Consider the following 19,480-nt stretch of genomic DNA (forward strand, 5'->3'; position numbering starts at 1 on the left):
AAGCTCAGGACCTCATGCTTGCAGAGCAAGCATGTTACAGACTGAGCCATCATCTCCTCAAACCCCACAGATGTCACTTTTAACCTTCTACCAGTGTGCAAGGACCAACAAAGGTTCCTCCTCGGAGTGAGGGACTGAGTCTGGGAGGCAGCTCTGTGGTACATTCTGATCCTAACCCAGGGACCTTCAGGTCAGCCTGCTCAGTCCTGAAGCAAGAGGTAACCTGCAGGTAAATATCAGTTTTGTCCCTGAGCATTAAAACTAATCTTCAAGACACGGGGAAATGGCTCAAATAAAGTGCCTGACATGCAAACATTTAAGAGAGAGAGAGAGAGAGAGAGAGAGAGAGAGAGAGAGAGAGAGAGAGATGGCCTAGTGGTTAAAACTACATACTGCTTTGGCAGAGGACCTGATTTCACTTCCCAGCATCCACATTAGGCAGCTCACAACCCTACCGGAACTCCAGCTCCAGAGCAGCCAGCGCCATCTCCTGGCCTCTATGGACAACTGCACTCACACGCACATACACACATGCACTTCATGTCTTAGTTAAGGTTACTATTGCTATGATGAAACACCAAGACCAAAGCAACTTGGGAAGGAAAAGATTTATTTGGCTTACATATCCCAAGTCACGGTCCATGAAGAAAGCTAAGGCAGGAACTCAAGCAGGACAGGACCTTGGAGGCCGGCGCTGACTCAGATGCTATGGAGAAGTATTGTTTACTGGCTTGCACCTTATGGCTTGTTCAGCCTGCTATAAGAAAATAAAACCCAGGAACCACCAATGTAGGGTGGCATCACCCACAATGGGCTGGGCCCTCCCCTATCAATCACTAATTAAGAAAATGCCCTACAGGTTTATCTACAGTCCTATCTTATTGAGGCATTATCGCCACTGAAGTTGCTTCCTCTTAGGTAACTCTAGTTTGGGTCAGGTTGACATAAAACTAGTCAGCACCACAATTAAAAATAATTCTAAAAAAACAGAAACAAAAACAAAGGGCTGGAGAGATGGCTGAGCGGTTAAGAGCACTGACTGCTCTTCCTGAGGTCCTGAGTTCAATTCCCAACCACCACATGGTGGCTCACAACCATCTGTAATGGGATCTGGTGCCCTCTTCTGGTGTATCTGAAGACAGCGACAGTGTACTCATATCCATAAAATAAATAAATCTTTTTTTTTTTTTTTCCGGAGCTGGGGACCGAACCCAGGGCCTTGGGCTCTACCACTGAGCTAAATCTCCAACCCCAATAAATAAATCTTAAAAAAAAAAAAAAAAAAAAGAAGAAGAAGAAGAAGAAGAAACAAGAAAAGGGAGGGCAGAGAGATGACTCAGAAGTTAAAAGCACTTGTTATACTTTCAGAAGACTGGGGTTTATTTCCCAACATCTACATGGTGGCTCACAACAGTCTCTAACCACAACTGGAATCTGATGTCTTCTCCTGGCTTCTGCAGGCACCAAGCACATACACAGTGCACACATATATATGCAGAGAAACATTCATACCCTTAAAAACAAAGTAAGATGGGCTCGGCAGTGCATATCTGATCTACACACACAAACACGTGTATACACACACACACACACTGGAGAGTCAGGTCCCTCTGACAGGTCAAGGCAGTGAGTCACTACAATGACTTACCATGGTTTCCAGCCCTTGGGCAATGGAGCCTCAATACCCTCCCTCGCCAGCCACATCAGTTCTGGTTCCTTGATAGGGTCGATACCAATCACTCTGGCAAAGTCAAGGATTTCTGCAAGAGAAAGGGAGGGAAAAGTGGGGGATGGGGGGAGGGTGTTGTAGTTAGAGAGAGAAGGACGGGGAGGGGTGGAAAGAAGCAAAATTGCAAAAATCAGACAGTTCTATTCTAAATTTTCCTCTACTCTCCAAGTTTTCCTCAACGATAAAATATAGTATCTCTAAATATAAATAATAAATATATAGAACTAAAGCTGGATGTGTTGGTATACCTCCAAAATCCCAGCACTTGGGAAGCAGAGGCAGGAGGATCAGGAGTTCAAGGCCATCCTCTACTCCCCACTGAGTGAGAGGCAGGCTGGGCTCCTTGAGACCATCTCAAAAAGCTTTAACCAACAAACAAGCAAACATACGGAAATGGTTACCTGACATCCCGATTTCTCAGAGCCATCTGAATCAAACCAGGCTACCTCCAAACTCCCTCAAACACAATCTGAAGCCACAGTTAACAGAGGGAGTGAGGAATGAAGCCAAGACTTCACAGTGGGCAGGCCTCAGGAAGGACCCAAAGCCACAGCCGGAACCATCCAGGGTGAGGGCAGCACCAGAAGATAAACTCCACAGAGAATGACAAGAGCTGGGGCCCTGATGCACTTGGCCCTCAAGCAGCAAGCGAGTTCCATCAACTACACAGATGACTGAGCTCTTTAAAAACCTTGCAAACACGCAGAACATGGAAGGACACTGCATGCTGTGACAGTGGCACATACCATGAGTCGTGGTAGAAGACAGAAGGCAGTGCCTGGTTCTCTGAGGGACAGGAAGCCACCCAGCTGAGAAAGTAGATGACACTCGGAGGGTGGCCTCTTCTCCATCTAGTGACCCCTCTCTTCCTAAAGGCAAATGCCTCTTACTCAACTGTAGGATATATTTTGGACCCTTAACTTCTACTCTGCTCTCAGAACAAACGGTTAGCCCTTTGCCAGAGAACTGGAGGACAGAAGAGATCCACGCACTATGCTAAGAGCAATCTCATCTTTGGGGAAAAGGAAAGGTGACATGTTCATTGGAACATGTCAGTGGTGGCCACAGAAATAATGAAATGAGTCTAATCCCAGGCTAGAGAGGTATGGCCAATATGTCATCTCTGTGGAGAAATGGAGGGTGACACACTGGGGACTAGGAAATAACACTTTTTCTGAAGCACCAGCTAGTGCTTGACTGGCCAGGGAATGACTTATTAAATAGTTTCGCCTTTTTTAGTTCTTTGAGATGGGACTCTCACTTAGAATGCTCTATGTAGCTCAGGAGAGCCTTAAACTTGCAAACGTCCTGCCTTAGTCTCCCAAGTACATATTACAGGTGCATGCCACCAAACACAGTTCACAATGACCACCCTATGAACCAGTTGCTCGGAACCATGTACAAAGAAAGAAAATATTCGTTGTCCTAACAAAAGATAGACAGCAAAGAAGAAAACATAAACACACAGGCTAGAGATATGGCTCACTGGCTCCGATCCTGGACTCCCCTTGCAGAAGATCAGAGTTCAGTTCCCAGCACCCATGTTAGATGGCTCACCACCACCGTAACTCCAGCTCCAGAATGCCTCTGGCCTCTGCGGCCACCTGCCCTATGTGCACACACTCACGCATGCACGTGCGCACATTTATACATAATTTAAAATAAATCTCTAAGAAAACATAAATATATACAAAGAATTCTTATTCTCAAAACTATAATAGAGTGATATCAAGGTGGAGGGTGCTCCTTGGGAGAGGACGGCCATGGAAACCCTCCAGGCAATGGGGACACTGAAGCAGAGAGCCAAAGCAATGAACCTGGGACAAGATATGGCTTAGTGCATCTGGGGATTGCCAGAAACCAGCACGACTGCACAGCTCAACTGGCAAGGTAGGAGAGCCATGTCACAAAGAACCCTGAAACCTTACCAAGGGTGCTGAATATGTGGAAGGGCATTGGATCCAGCCTGGAAATGGTCCACTTCTCCCTGTCAGACCACTGCTACTAGGTAGACAAAGACAATGCCGGAACAAGAACACAGAGCTGAGCAGGAAGCCGAGGCAGAGAAGGTAGTGTGGCTCAGACCAGGCGTTGACAGAAGAGTTTCTATACCACAGCGCTAGAAAACCCTATATGCAAACCAAGCAAGGTAGTGCATGCCTGTACCCCTGATGCAACAGAGGCTGAGGCTGTGGGATCACTGCCAGTCTCAGGTCAGCCTGACCTACACAGCGAGTCCCTGTCTAGAAAGTAAACGTAAATAAATAAGTCCCAGCACACAGGACATACAGGAGGTAGGAGGGTCTCTGTGATTTCTAGCCAGTCTAGTCTACATAGCAAGTTCCGGGACAGCCAGGGATATAGAATGAGAAAGAAATCAAGCATCCTTTCTCCAAAACTCTTGGGACCAGACATGTTAAAGATTTTGATTCCTTTCTGGTTTTGGAGTATCTGCATAGACTTTACGGGTCAAGAACTCCCCTCATCAAAATGTCTCATGTAGGGCTGGAGAGATGGCTCAGCGGTTAAGAGCACCCGACTGCTCTTCCAGAGGTCATGAGTTCAATTCCCAGCAACCACATGGTGGCTCACAACCATCTGTAAAGAGATCTGATGCCTGCTTCTGGTGTGTCTGAAGACAGCTACAGTGTACTTATATATAATAAATAAATAAATCTTTAAAAAAAAAAATGTCTCATGTAAAAGGCAGGTTTGGGGCACTTTGCATCTTGGAAGAGGCGGGGGATACACATCTTGAATTCCAGAAACAATGAAGCAGTGCAAGGTGGTCCACATCTGTAATCCCAGCACTTAGGAGATAGAGGTGCAAGGAATAGGAGTTCAACGTGGGCTACATAGTGAGGCTGAGACCAGACGGGCTTAAGAAAAGAAAAGGAGGGGTTGGAGATTTAGCTCAGTGGTAGGGTGCTTGCCTAGGAAGCGCAAGGCCCTGGGTTCGGTCCCCAGCTCCGAAAAAAAGAAAAAAAAAAAAAAAAGGAAGGAAAGAAGGAAGGAAAAATAAAGAAAAAGAAAATGCACACGTACACACACAGAGAGCTTAAGGCACAAATTGAGATTCTGCCTCAGAAAAGAAAAGTAAAGGAGGCTTGAAGTCAGTCAGTAAGACGGGTCAGCAGGTAAGGACATTTATTTGCAGCCAAGCCTAATGCTCAGAGTTCCTTCCTAGAGCCTACATGGTGGAAGGGGAGAACTGACTCCTGCAAATTGTCCTCTGACTTTCACACACATGCTGCACATATACACAGATGATAAATAAATATTAAAAAAAAAAACAAGGAAAATCTGAAGCCATTCAAGGATAGCACAAAAAGACACGTGGACGGGGATGTGACATTCTTGGAAGGAAAACACCACAAACATGACAGTCCCTTCTGAATCAACCCGATGTTCATCACGATAGCCCCAAGTACCACACACTGCCCTGCCCAGAGCTTGACAGATAAGTCTAAATTTGTGGACCAATAAAGCAAACAAGATGGCTGAGGAAACTGACAGTCCAATGAGAGAGAAGAGACAGACCCAGATGCCCATAATAGTAGCCAGACTAGAGGGAGATGAGCTACCCCATCAATGGTGTAGGAACTAAAGTAAACTAGACTGTGAGAGAAACCAGCTCGACTTTTGGTAGAGCAGGCTTTTCTAACCGTGATACGCACATAACTCAGAGGCTAGTCACCAATGAATTACAAACTATAGACTACAGGAATGGCTCAGCGTTTACGAGCATGGCTGCTCTTCCAGAAAACCCAGGATTAATTCCCAGCACCCACGTGGAGGATCACGACTATCTGTAACTGCAGTTTGAGGGCATCTGAAACCCTCATCTGGTCTCTGTGGGCACCAGAGGCACACACAGTCCATACACAGACATAGGTGAGGGCTGGGCATACAGCTTGCCCAGTGGTACGGTGTGTCTGGGCTCAGTGTCTTATGCCAAAGAACGAACAATGAAAGCACAGCTGGGTGGTGACTGGATTCTGTGACCCCAGCACTTGGGAGTCTGAAGCAGGGGGATTGCTATGAATCAGATCTCAGAAAAGAAAGGGAGGGTGGGGGCAGCAAGATAGTTCAGAGGTGAAGGTGCTTGCCACCAATCCTCAAGGCCTGAGCCTAGCTCCCGTGATCCATGGGGGAAGGAGAGAACCCAGGACTTCACGCACAGGAAGCGAACATTCCCACAAACTATCCTCCGACCTCCACGTGTGCACTGTGGTGTGCACACTGTGCTACCCTCCAGTACACAGATGTTTCGAAGCTAACTGACGAGTAAAAATGAAGACTATATACCATTTTAAAACTTCTACATGGCAAACACACTAGGCTATTAGCAAATCACGAGGTCTAAAAGTGGGGTCCTGGACTCCCCAGGAGCATTTGTTCTTACCCTGCTCTATCAGGTCCACAAATCACCTGAGCTGGAGGCCTAACTTGTGTCCAGGTCCACAACTCTTCAGAATGTCAAAGCAAACTTCAATCCAGGAACCACAAGGCTCAGACAGCTGGGCGACCCAGCCATACCCTTCACAGGATGTAGAACTATGGGCACCTCCTCTCTGACAGACAGGGACAAGGACAGGACCTGGCTCAAGGAGTTACTGTGGGGTTGCTTTTTGGGTTGTTTTTGCTGTTGTTTGAGACAGGGCCTAACAGTATAGCACTGGCTGGCCCAGAATTCAGAAATCTGCCTCTGCCTCCCTTGTACTGGGGTTGAAGGTAAAGACATTAACCACCATATTCAGCCGGTGGCTGGGTTTAAAAGAGAAATAAAAAAAAAAAAAAAAAAAAAAACAGAGACTATAACAAAGTAACATAAATAAATAGTGCTACTTTTTTTTTTCTTTTTGCCAGTTTAAGCAAGAAAGGACCTTAAACTTGCAGCTTATGACTTGACCATGAACTTCTAATCTTCCCTTGTTGCCCCTCCCACTACTGAGAGCTTTACCACCACACCTGGATTTATGAGACGCCATCGCCAACCCAGGACTTCATGCATGGGCAGCAAGCAAGCCACCAGCACAGCCACGACCTTGCTATTTTTGTTGTTGTTATTGAGATTGGGTAGCTCAGCCTAGCCTCAAACTCATTCTGTCGCCCTGGCCTTGAACTTGTAGCAATCCTCCTGCCTCAGCCTCCTGAGTGCTGGGATTACAGGGGGTGCCAGCATTGCCAGCCTTACCTTGTTCTGAAGAAACTGGATTTGCACGCCATATTTCACAATATCCCTGTACTTCTAGCTCACTTAAAACCAATCTGATCTCCAGTGTCAGCAAGCATTTTCTATCCAGTTGGTCAGATAGTAACTATTGTAGGCTCTGAAGGTTATAAATCTGTCACAGTTATTTGATGCTGCTATCAAAACATGAAGACTGCCACGGATGACACAGAAATCAACGTGGCTGTCTTCCAATAAAATTTTATTGACAGAAACAGGCAAGCTGCCAACTTGGGCCCAAAGGCTATAGTTGGCCAACCTCTGATCTAACCTAAAGACACTGAACAGCCCTGTGCATGGACCAAGTCTATATCGGAAGAACAAAAGCAAATAGGGGAGGGGGGCGCTTAGTGGTTAAGAGCATTTGGCTGCTCTTAAGGACGCCAGGTTCAATTTCCAGCATCCACATGGTGGCTCACAACCATCTATAACCCCAGTTCCAAGGAATTTGATGTCCCCTCCTGGCCCCCTCAGACACGGCACATATGTGGTTCACAGTTATGCAGGCAGGTAAAAACACCTATGCACATAAAGTATTTTTTTTTTTAATGTGTTTAAGTAAATCAAATACAATGTCTGTGCTCAAAGAACGGTTACACCCCCGCAAGCTTCTTACCTTGCTCACTGGGAACGTAGGTCTCATCAGAATCTTCCTCCAGAACCAGCTGGTCACCTAAGAGGATAGGTCGTCTAGACATGGTTCAGCCTGGCGTGACTATCTCAATCCCAGAGACCCTATCGGAAGAGAAAATCAGTGAGCCCGCCTGGAAGGTAAAGTTGAGTTGGGTCATAGAGCATCTGGGTCACACAAGACCCTGCAAACCAGCGTGGCTGAGGACCCTGCCTGCAGCTCAGAGCTTCACAGTCTCTGTGCCTGGGTGATTCCCTGGCGTGCCCCTGCCCAAAGTTACAGAACACACACTGCACCACAAGACATCTTGAAGCCTGGCTCTAATTGCTTAAATTTGAGGACTGGACAGTTCAGTGGTTAGAAGCACTCGCTACTGTTCCAGAGGACCTGGGTTCAATTCTCCAACACCCACAAGGTGGCTCACGACTTTCTGTGTTTCCAGTTCCAGGGGATCTGACTCCCTCTTCTGACCTCTGTCTGCATTAGGGATACTCGTGGTGCATACACATAGATGAGGCAAATACATAAAATAAGTAAACCTTTAAAGGGTTCAACTTTGGGTCCCTCCCCAATAGGAGACCATTCCAAACTTCAGCCAGAAAACCCCAGTGACACCAAAAACACAGAGCCTCGGGTGTCAGCACACCTCAGGGTACAGTGAGGCAGCCACAGTCAACGGTGGCCCCCTTCCCCAGCATGCAACTGGGGCCAGAAATCAGTGAGCCTTCAGCACTTGCCCTGAAAGCACTAAGACAAGAAGACCAATTTCCACTGAGGACTGAGGAGAGCTGAGGGCTTTGGGAAGAGAAAAACAACAGATATTTTACATATGAGAGAAACTCTAGTAAGACTGGCATGGCTGAATTGGAAAGATGCAGAAATGGTGTCAGGAAAAGCACATGAGAAGGTTTCCACTCCGTGAAAGTGAACGAGGGCCTAAACTAGGCAGAAGAAGCCAAAGCGGAGAGGGGACAAAGACACAGAGCTATTAGGCTTAAGGAGAGCGGGGTGGGGGAAGGGAAGAAGAGAGGAGGTCCAGAGGGACCGGACAGTGTCCCTCCAAAACCCTTGATGATCTGACTTAATAAGAAGTAGGACTTTAAGACATAGTCGACAGTAAGTGAGGTCATAAGTGTGGGATCCTGATCTGATCTAAGCAAAGAAATAGAGGTCGGTGTTCTCTCTCCATTAAGACAAAGGCCGGTAGCCTCATGCAAGGCAGGAACAGGAAGGACCTTACTGTGGCTTCCAGCCTCCAGAACCATGAAAAAATGGATGCCTGCTGTTTAAGCCACCATCTATTAGCCCAAGCTGACTATGACAGGCATCTACTTTGAAGCCAAGGTTTCCAGTGCAGGGATGCATGGACGGCAAGTTCTTAGCTCACCGGCTGGTGTTGGTTGCTACGTGTACTGTGTGTTATTTTATTTGCTTGTTGGCAGTGCTGGTGATCCCCACGCAATGCTGGGACTGTCCCTCTCTTCCTGCCCCTAGTCTCCCCTCCAGCTCTGGACCTCAGGGTTCTATTAACCTTCCCCACAGCAGCACTCATGCTGAAACCCAATGATACAGAAACAAGTAGGCTGCCATAGCCCTCCCCGCCTGAGTGAGTCACCCAAGGTATGACCAGCACATCAGGTCCTGGCCTCTCCTGTCCACTTCTTGAGCAACTCTGACTATTCCAGGTGACACAAGGGGCGGGCACTGTCCCTCTCCAGCAAGAAGACACTCCTCTTCCCCCCACTGCCCATCATAAAGGCCAAGCCTGGTCAGGCCTGCCGTGGAGTGTAGAGCAATGGTTGAGGCTCGTTACTGTGACTCTAACCCAGATCCATAGAGAAGGACTTCTGAGACGCAATAGGGAACCCATCAAGATCTGTCCCTGTGACCTTCTGTGATCATGACACTCCAGTCCACCAGACCTCCAAGAAAACCAGACTCTGTCCCTCTCATTCCCACCATGCCCCTCCAAGCAAGAAAATTTAAAAAGAGAGAGGAGAGGGGGGGGGGGAGAAGGAGAAGGAGAAGGAGGAGGAGGAGGAGGAAGGAGAAGGAGAAGGAGAGAAGGAGAGAAGGAGAGAAGGAGAGAAGGAGAGAAGGAGAGAAGGGGAGAAGGAGAGAAGGAAGGAGAGAAGGAGAGAAGGAGAGGAGAGAAGGAGAGAAGAAGAAGAAGAAGAAGAAGAAGAAGAAGAAGAAGAAGAAGAAGAAGAAGAAGAAGAAGAAGAAGAAGAAGAAAGAAAAGGGAAAAGAATTCCCTGATACCTAAGCCGAGAGAAAATGCTCCCCTCTCAGAAGCCAGACCACGGTCCAGACACCACATCTATGCCTCTACTTTTGGTCAGAGTCGGGGAAAGTCTGGCTGCCGCTCACTCTGAAAACTAGGGCAGGAGTGAACCAGGGCACAGATGGGAGTCACCTGCGTCCTTAATCCTCTTAATAAGAGAGAAGAGGGGAGGAGACAGGGAAAGGGGCACAGACAAGAGGACTGACCCAAACACCAACTAGCACTTAACCAAACTGAGTTTGACCGCTTTGCACAACTTGAGAAACTGCATCTGAGACGCGTGGCCTGTGCCTACATCCCACCAGCCAAGCAGAAACCAACAGCCAGGAACAACGGCTGTCCTCATAGGAAAACAACAACAAACAAACCTCAAATGCTGTTTAGCTTCTGTCAATGTGACATAACCCAGGGTCACCCAGGGAAGAAGGAGCTTCAGGGGAGGAACGGCCTCCATCAGACTGGCCGTGTGGTGACACACGCCTCTAATACCAACGATAGGGAGGCAGAGGCAGGTGGAGCCTGTTCTGTGAGGTGCCTCTGTTTCGGGATAGCCATAGAGAGACCCCTGTCTCAAAAAACAAAAACAAAAAAGGGCCGGGCTTGGTGGTACATGCCTTTAATTCCAGCACATGGGAAGCAGAGCAGGCAGATCTCTGTGAGTTCGAGGCCAGCCTGAACTACAATGGAAATCCAGGATAACCAGGGCTCAGTTACCCAGAGAAAGCCTGCCTCAAAAATAAACAAACAAAATAACAGTAGCTGAGCAAGCCCCAAAGAGGGAGCCAGTAAAACGAGCAGCATCCTTCCCAGGTCCCCGCCTCTTCCTCCGTCCCTGACTCCTCCTCCATGGTTCCTACACGATGGACTATAAAACGAAATAAGCCCTTTTCTCCCCAAGCTGCTTCAGTCAATAGGAATAGGAAATAGGAAACAAACCAGGGCACCTGACTGCTAACAAGAACCTACAATCCAGGAAGAAGGTGGAAAATCTAAATTCATGGATTTTCCCAAATTTCAGACAAATCTTCTGCCAGGAAAACAAAATAGGTCATGGTTGGGCAATACCATATCTTTCCCCGATTCAGGGACAACGTGACAAGGAGAGGCCAAGAGAGCTAAAGAGATACAAGGCAGAAGTGTACAGTCGGGACTCGTGCACAGTCGGGACTCGTGCACAGTCGGGACTCGTGCTTCACCGGTGGCTCGTAAGGTCACTCATGAACAAGTCTCCCTCTGGGCACTGGACATGCGACAGTGATTAAGCAGATTCAGTCATGACCCCCTTGTGCAACTACCACTTAGCCAGACAGCCCCAGATAAGAGTATCAGTGCTAAACTAGTTATGGAGACACAAGCATGCCCAGCATCTCAGCACTTGGGAGGTGCAAACAGAATTCCAAGTTCAAGGTCATCACACTATAGGTGTCCAACCTGCCAAGGCTATAAAAGTACCTGTCTCACGAGGGAGGGGGAGGGGAGGGGGAGGGGAGGGGGAGGGGAGGGGGAGGGGAGTGAGAGTGAGAGAGAGAGAGAGAGAGGAGGACAGGAAGAGGAGGAGGAGAAGGAGGGGAAGGGGAGGGGGAGGGGAGGGAGAGTGAGAGTGAGAGAGAGAGAGAAAGGAGGACAGGAAGAGGAGAAGGAGGAGGAGGGGAAGGGGAGGGGGAGGGGAGGGAGAGTGAGAGAGAGCGAGAGAGAGAGAGAGAGAGAGAGAGAGAGAGAGAGAGAGAGGAGGACAGGAAGAGGAAGAGGAGGAGGAGGAGGAGGGGGAGGGGAGGGGGAGGGGAGGGAGAGTGTGAGAGAGAGAGAGAGAGAGAGAGAGGAGGACAGGAAGAGGAAGAGGAGAAGGAGGAGGAGGAAGAGGAGGAGGAGGAAGAGGAAGAAGAAGAGAAGGAGGAGGGGGTAGGGGGAGGAGGAGGGAAGGAAGGAAGGGAGGAAGGAAGGAAGGAAGAAAGAAAGGAAGGAAAGACCAAAGAATGGGGGTGGGGGAGCTAGCAGGACAGCTCAGTGGATACTTGCCACCAAGCCCTTGTGTTCCATCCCCAAGACACACTCGGTGGAAGGACATGACTTCTTCCTCAAGTTGTCTTCTGACTTACACACCCAGAGAGGGGGTGGGGGGGGGGTGAGGGAGGACTGCTCTTCCAGAGCCCTGAGTTCAAATCCCAGCAACCACATGGTGGCTCACAACCATCTGTAATGGGATCTGATGCCCTCTTCTGCTGTGTCTGAAGACAACTACAGTGTACTCATATATAATAAATAAGTAAATGTTTTTTAAAAGAAGTCTCAGGAGTAAGACCTGAGTCTGATGGACGGTGCCTGGAGGATGAGTAGGTATGGACTGACAGAAAAGGAAGCAAGCTCTAAAAACAGAAGCAGCAGCACGTGCAAAGGCCCTGCGGCAGGGGACACCGGCATCAGGAAAGTACCAGAGATGTTGCTGAAGAGGAAGGAAAAAACAAAAGCCCTGCTGAAGAGTTGGCCTTTGTCACAGAGAAAGGGCTTTTCCCCAGCAGCCTAAAATGGAGGCCAGAGAGGAAGGAGGAAAGGGGGCTGAGAGACGGCTCAGGGATTAAAAGCACTTGGTGCCCTTCCAGAGGATCTAAGTTCAGTTCCCAGCACCCGGGTTAGATTCTGTGGTGTGCAGCTCACCCCGTAACTCCAGCCCTAGGGATCCCCTTACCTCTAAGTCTCCAGCACAGAGATCACAGGCAGGAACCACCACATCTGGCTTTTTACAAGGGACTTAACTCAGGTTCTCACGCTTAGAGAGAAAGAACTTTATCAACTGAGCTATCTCACCAGCCTCTGAAGCAAGGAAATTTAAGGCAGAAGGAACACCATGAACAGGGGCAAAGCAGATCGGTGGGAAGGAGTGGCGACTAGCGCTTGCCTAGCATGTGCAAGCCCTGAGTTCAATCCCTAGTACTGCAAAACAACTGTGTGTGTGTGTGTGTGTGTGTGTGTGTGTGTGTGTGTGTGTGTGTGTAGGGAGGGAAGAGGGGGAGGGAAAGAGTACAAGCACAGCAAATGTGCTTGGAGGAGATCAGGATTAATTATAACAGGAAAAACTTAGACTAACGGCACACCTGTATGTGACAGGAACTGTACTAAGGGCTTTATCCATCATCTCACCCCAGCCTCTCTGCTAGATAAAGATTACTATCTCCACTTTTCAAATAGACTGCTAGGAGCAGTTAATATGGGCTTGCGAGGGCTGAAGCTATATGCAGGACTTGAAAAGGGGCTGTCACGGGAATTTCAAAGGAGGATGGAGTGAGAGAGTGGACAGCAGAGAAACTATGAACCAAGTCAGTAGCTACCTGAATGAAAAGGGGCTAATCCTGAGGGTGGGAGAACACAAAATAGCAGGTCTCGCGTCTAGGTGAGGAAGAGAGGAGAAAAGGCAGAGAGATTTTTCAGCCAGTCCGTTGTGATTTTAGGTGTCAGCCAAGAAGCCGCCGACTGCCAAGAATCCAAAACATGCCAGATGAGTGCTGCAGACAGTAGAATGAATTCTCATTGTAGACTGGGCTAAGTGACCAAGGAAGCTCTCTACTGAGACAAGAAACACGGGAGACATTGATAGAAGGTGCAAGGGGAGGATTGGAGACGATCCGCAAGCACATCTAAGCTCGAGATCTGGCTAGGCAGCAAGTACTTCGCAAAGCAACCGCTAACCGGGAATCGCAATCCAGAGATGGAGTGCGGAGAGAAACATGTAGGGGCCTGCAGAGGGTTGAGCTGGCAGACGTGCTGAGGGCGAGTCACTGAGGCCAAGAAGAGGGCAGCGGTTCCGGGCGGAGATTCCTGAATCAGTGCAAAGAAAAACCCAAACCTCTTCTGCTCAGCTGGCCCAAAGATGCCAACCAAGCTCTTGGCTGAGCTTGGGATAGCTCAGGAGTGGGTATAGGGTGGGGATGAGGTGTAGATTCAGGAGAGGCTAGAAAGCCAGGCCGCGCACGCCGGAGGGCTCTCCTCTCCCCTCTCAGTTCCCGCGCAGCAACACCTCACAGCTCTTCAGCTCCCTGCAAACTCCTGCCACGCCACCAAGCCTGGCTCCGAGGAGATCTCACCTGTCCCCGATCCGGGGTTTTCTGGGACGATGGCTCTGCGCCGCCTCCCCAGCACCACCCCGGCCCCCCACTTCCAGGGACGCCGGGGTGTCCGGCTCCCCCCCGCTTCCAGGGACGCCGGGGTGTTGCCCTGCAGCCACCAGCAACCACTTCCGGAAAGGCACCGGCCTAGCAACTGAGAGTCCCGCCTCTACCAAGAGCCAATAGGTCGCTGACTGAGAGTGTTGGCATTGGATTGGTTGAAGGTCCCCACGAGGCTTTGCCCGTTGCATCCTGAAAGTTGTAGTTCAAGATAGTGAATAAGCACAACCCCACTCCCACCCAAGAGGTTAAAAGAGAGACCTGAATATAGATAAGAGAATTTCTTCCGCGGAAGAAAGGGAACATTCAAACTATTGATAATAATCTACTAATACTATAAGCAAAATTACCCATCATTTATAGACGATCTTTTTGTAAAGGTCGAGTAAAATCACATGAACAACAGTGATTAACGAGAGTCAACCTATTGATTGGTCCCTTAATAAAAGAACCAAGAGGGGGCTGGAGAGATGGCTCAAGAGAGCCATCAAGTCAAGAGAGCTGCCTACTAACTTTTTCCTTTTAATGTATTATGCGTGGACCAGACCTGATGACACAAGCCATTAATCCCACTACTTAGGGCACAGAGACAGAGAGATCTCTGTGCGTTTGAGGCTAGCCTGGCCTATATAATGAGTCCCAAGCCACCTGGGACCACACAGTGAGACCCTGTCTCAAAAAAACTACAAAATGTATGGATGTTTTGTCTACATTACACCCGATACTCGTGGAGGCCAGAAGAGGGCGCTGGATCCTCTGAAACTGAAGTTGTGCGCCCCCTTGTGGGTGCTAGAAACCAAACCTAGGTATTCTGCAGGAACAACAGCAAGTAGCTCCCCAACTCTACTACTGTAACTTTAAAAACCAGTCCTGCCAGAGTCTAATCCTATAAGGAGAAATTTAGAGTATTGTTACTACGGATCTCAAACTCAGGATGTCTCTAATGTTTAACTTCAAATCTTTCTGCAATCCCTTTATTCTCACCACAGATGGAAAAAAAATCACTGTTCATCATCATCACAATCTTTAAAAGTGTCCCTAAGGGACCAATGGACCAGACATGGAGGGGTGACAAGGGTCACCATGTCATGACTACAGACATAACTAAATACCGGCCATAGCTTCCTATACACAAGACCCTGCCATATGAGGCTGCAAAGACAGTTCAGCAGCTACCAACACCTGCTGCTCTTCCAGAGGACCAGAGTCTGATCCCTAGCACCCACATGGCAGCTCACAACCAGCAGAAACTCTAGTTCTGGAGAATCCAGCACCTCTTCTGGGTTCCACTCACACCAGGCACACCTGTGGTACACGGACATGCTTGCAGGAAAAACACTCAGACACATAAAATAATAATTTTTTTTTAAAAAGAAGCCAGGTTGTGGTGGTTGAACAACATTTAATCCCAATGCCTTTATTCCCAGCACTCAGAAGGCAGAGACAGGCAGATCTCTGTGGGTTCAAGGCCAGCCAGGTCTACAAAATGAGTTCCAGGACTATCAGGGCTATTACACAGAGGAACCCTGTCAGGAAAAAAACAAAAAGAAGGAGGAAGAGGAAGAGGAGGAAGAGGAAGGAGAGGAGGAGAAGGAAGAAAAGAAGGGGGAGGGGAGAAGGAGGAAGAAGAAAACAAAAGAATGACAGAGAAAAGCAGAGCTCTGTGAGTTCTAGGCTGGCCAGGTCTACATATCCAGTTCCAGGACTGTATAGTGAGATGCTGCCTCAGAAAAAAAAAAAAAAGAGAGAGAATAGAAAAGTTGGGTAGGAAAGATGGTTCACTGTTGCTCTTCCAGTGGACCCAAGTTCAGTTCCCAACACTCAAGTCAGGTGGCTCTCAACCACCCATAACTCTAGTCCAAGGAGATCCCCTGGCTCTGAGATATGTAGGCACTTGTATACACACATACACGTGCACACACATATGCATATAATTTAAACATAAAACCAAGTAAGCCAGGTGGCACATGACTTTAATCCCAGCACTCAGGAGGCAGAGACAGGCAAATCTCTGAGTTCAAGGCCAGCCTGGTCTACAGAGTGAGTTACAGGACAGTCAGAGCTGTATAGAGAAACTGTGTAGGACGATGTCATTAATCTGTAATGGGATCTGATGCCCTCTTCTGGCATGCAGGTGTACAGGCAGATAGAACTTATACACATTAAATAAATAAATAAATAAATAAATAAATAAATAAATAAATAAATAAATAAATAAATCTTAAAAACAAAACATATTATCCCAGGATTCTTATGATTTTTTTACACACCTACCCATAAGACTTCAGAAGGATTTTTTCAGAAGGATTTATTTCATGTATGTGAGTACACTGTCACTGTTTTCAGACACACCAGAAGAGGGCATCGGATCCCATTACAGATGGTTGTGAGCCACCATGTGGTTGCCGGGAATTGAACTCAGGACCTCTGGAAAAGTAGTCAGTGCTCTTAACTGCTGAGCCATCTCTCCAGCCTCCCACTTTTTTTATTTTTTTGACACTAAGATTTCATGACCAGCTGATTTTTTTTAAACAGATGTTACCAAATTACTACCAATTTTTTTTTTAACAATTTACAGTCTTGCCAAGTAATGGTGGCACAAGCCTTTGATCCCAGCACTAAGGAAGCAAAGCTAGACAAATCTCTGAGTTCAAGGCCAGCCTGGTCTACAGAGCAAAGAACAATCAGGACTACACCAAGAAAACCAAAAACCAAACAAACAAACAAACAAAAAACCTCAAAAATAATGACCAACATATTTCCTACCGATCAGAAAGGAAGGGAGGGGAAATAGGAGGAAAGAGAAAAGGGGAAAGGGTGATTCTTAAATATTATTGGATTTTTTTGGTTGATTGGTTAGGCTGGGTTTGAAGTTTCTTTTGTTTATTGATTTGTTTTTTTGTTTTTGGAGAGAGGTTTCTCTGTGTAGCCCTGGCTATCCTGGAACTATATCAGACTAGCCTCAGACTCAGAGATCTGCCTGCCTCTGCCTCCTGAGTGCTGAAATTAAAGGTATGCACCACCACCATCCAGCTTTTTTTTACTTTTGATAATTTTTTAAAGAATTATTTATTATATATGAGTACACTGTCTCTGTCTTCAGACACACCAGAAGAGGGCATCGGATCCCATTACAGATGGTTGTGAGCCACCATGTGGTTGCTGGGATTTGAACTCAGGACCTCTGGAAGAGCAGTCAGAGCTCTTAACCACTCAGCCATCTCTCCAGCCTTTTTCTTTTTTTTTGGTAAGTTTTATTTTTAAGTATGCATATATGTGTGGTTTCATTGTGGGTTTGTACAAGTTAATGAAAGCCATGGAAGCCAGAAGTGGTGGATGAGCCAGGAACTGGAGTTACAGGTAGCTGCCTGATGTGGTTGCTGGAAATTGAAGTCTGGTCCTCTGCAAGAGCAGTCAGAGCTCTTAACCACTGAGCTATCTCTCCAGCCCCTGGTGCTTCTTTAAAACAGTGTCATGTAACTCAGGTTGGCTCTGAGCTGATCTTCCTACCTCCACCTCCCAAGTACCCGAGTGTGTGCTATAATAGTAGCTCACAATAGTTTCAGTTTATGTTTTAATAAATTATATGATTACTAACCATTTGAATTTCTTCTGTGAACTATTTTTCCATATTCTTCCCTCATTTCTCTGAGACCTTTGTTTGGAGAGTTCTGTTGATTTGTAGAGGCTTCTTGTGTATTGTAGCGATTAACCCCTTGTCTCCCTATAGTGTAGCAAATGGTTTCCTTTTTTTATTTTTTTTAAAGATTTATTTATTTACTATATATAAGTACACTGTAGCTGTCTTCAGACACACCAGAAGAGGGCATCAGATCCCATTTGAGATGGTTGTGAGCCACCATGTGGTTGCTGGGATTTGAACTCAGGACCTCTGGAAGAGCAGCCAGTGCTCTTAACCACTGAGCTATCTCTATCTCTCCAACACCCGCAAATAGTTTCCGAACAGGCAGTTTGAGTTTTGTTTTTGTAAATGTCACTTTTTCCCCCCTCAGGAGATGTGGCAACACTACTGACAGCCAATCTTCACTGAGTGTTCACAGTGTGCCAAACCCCATTCCAAGAGCTTTGCACAGATTACCTCATTAAGATTTTGGAGTTTTTGTTTTGTTGTTTTTCTGTCACAAGATCTCACTGTGTAGCCTCGACTGAACTGTAACTTGTTTTATACATAGGCCAGGCTAGACCAGACTGGAGCCTATCAAGTGCTAAGATTACAGGCATGTTTCACCCTGTCCACCTTTGTACAGCTTTACATGACAAGGCTCATGCCACCACTTCTGCCTTACTTAGTTAGGGTTTTATTGCTGTGAACAGACACCATGACCAAGGCAAGTCTTATAAGGACAACATTTCACTGGGGCTGGCTTACAGGTTCAGAGGTTCAGTCCATCATCATCAAGGTGGGAACATGGCAGCATCCAGGCAGGCATGGTGCAGACAGAGCTGAGAATTCTACATCTTCATCTGAAGGCCGCTAGGCGAAGATTTGCTCCCACGTGGTTAGGAGGAAGGTCTTATTGCCTACCCCTACAGTGACACACTTCCTCCAACAAGGTCACACCTACTCCAATAAGGCCATAGCTCTTAATACTGCCACTCCTGGGCCAAGCATATTCAAACCATCACAACACTATTGCCCTGGTTCACAGATGAGGGAGGGCCTTTGAAACAGAAAGGTAAAGTGAGACTGTGGTCTCCTAGACAGTAAGCATGTGGGAGAATGGACTACGCCAGGGAACTTGTTAAGATTGAGTGGGTCCGCCCAGCACCTACCAGAGATGATAGGCGGCTCCCCTACTCCCTGGCCCGGAACACGTGACCACATTCCCCACATAGGTCATAGCCCAGGACAGAGTTCTCCATGCTAATGAAGTATCTAGAGGCTCTGAGGGTTTAGCCAATAAGCTTCCCTTCCTCGACATTCTTCCCTGCAAAAGGTATTTCATCTCTGGCCACCCTGAGAAGTTGGTATGCTCGCATTTTCCATGATGAACAATCAATAAACAGTTTAGAACCAAGGACTGTCTCTTCCATCGAGAACCGCCGTGGATAGCTTGGAGAAAGCCTTCACCTACAGAACCGCAGCCTAAGTCTCCCACAGAAGGCCACTCTGAGTTCCTACACAACCTCCCCTAAGCTAAGAACAATCACAAATGGGCTAAACTGAAGTTCCCAATCCCGGCCCCGGGGTTTTCGTAATCCTCAGCCTGCGGGCCCCCAACTCCGTTCCCAACTCCCCGTCACCCAGCCGCACCTGGATGTCCAGGAGTTTGGGAGCCCCCGGCCCCTGCCCCCAGCCTCATCACAGGCCTGGGGAGCCCCAAACCTCCATTCCTGACTCCTCTGTTTTCCAGCGGCAACTGGATTCTTGGGAGCCACGGAACCCCCGCTTTGGCCTCCCACATCCTAGGCTGCCTTTTCCCAA

At 47.7% G+C, this 19,480-nt stretch overlaps 1 protein-coding gene across 6 annotated transcripts in view; it reads right to left on the reverse strand.

Moving 5' to 3' along the window:
* Cep164 (centrosomal protein 164) overlaps nt 1–14,107 on the reverse strand; it is a 63,574-nt gene extending 49,467 nt beyond the window's left edge. For 5 of the 6 annotated variants that reach the window (XM_087562710.1, XM_087562709.1, XM_087562708.1 and 2 more), the window contains exons 1-3: nt 13,954–14,097; nt 7,579–7,697; nt 1,649–1,760 (exon numbers count right to left, since the gene is read on the reverse strand). In XM_087562710.1, coding sequence (XP_087418836.1) covers nt 1,649–1,760; nt 7,579–7,660 — 194 coding nt within the window. In that variant the 5' untranslated portion in view covers nt 7,661–7,697; nt 13,954–14,097. 6 annotated transcript variants of the gene reach the window in all.
* Nucleotides 14,108–19,480: the final 5,373 nt, after the last annotated feature.

Source organism: Rattus norvegicus, chromosome 8 (genome assembly GCF_021556685.1).
Source record: "Rattus norvegicus strain SHRSP/BbbUtx chromosome 8, alternate assembly SHRSP_T2T, whole genome shotgun sequence".
Classification (NCBI taxonomy): domain Eukaryota; kingdom Metazoa; phylum Chordata; class Mammalia; order Rodentia; family Muridae; genus Rattus; species Rattus norvegicus.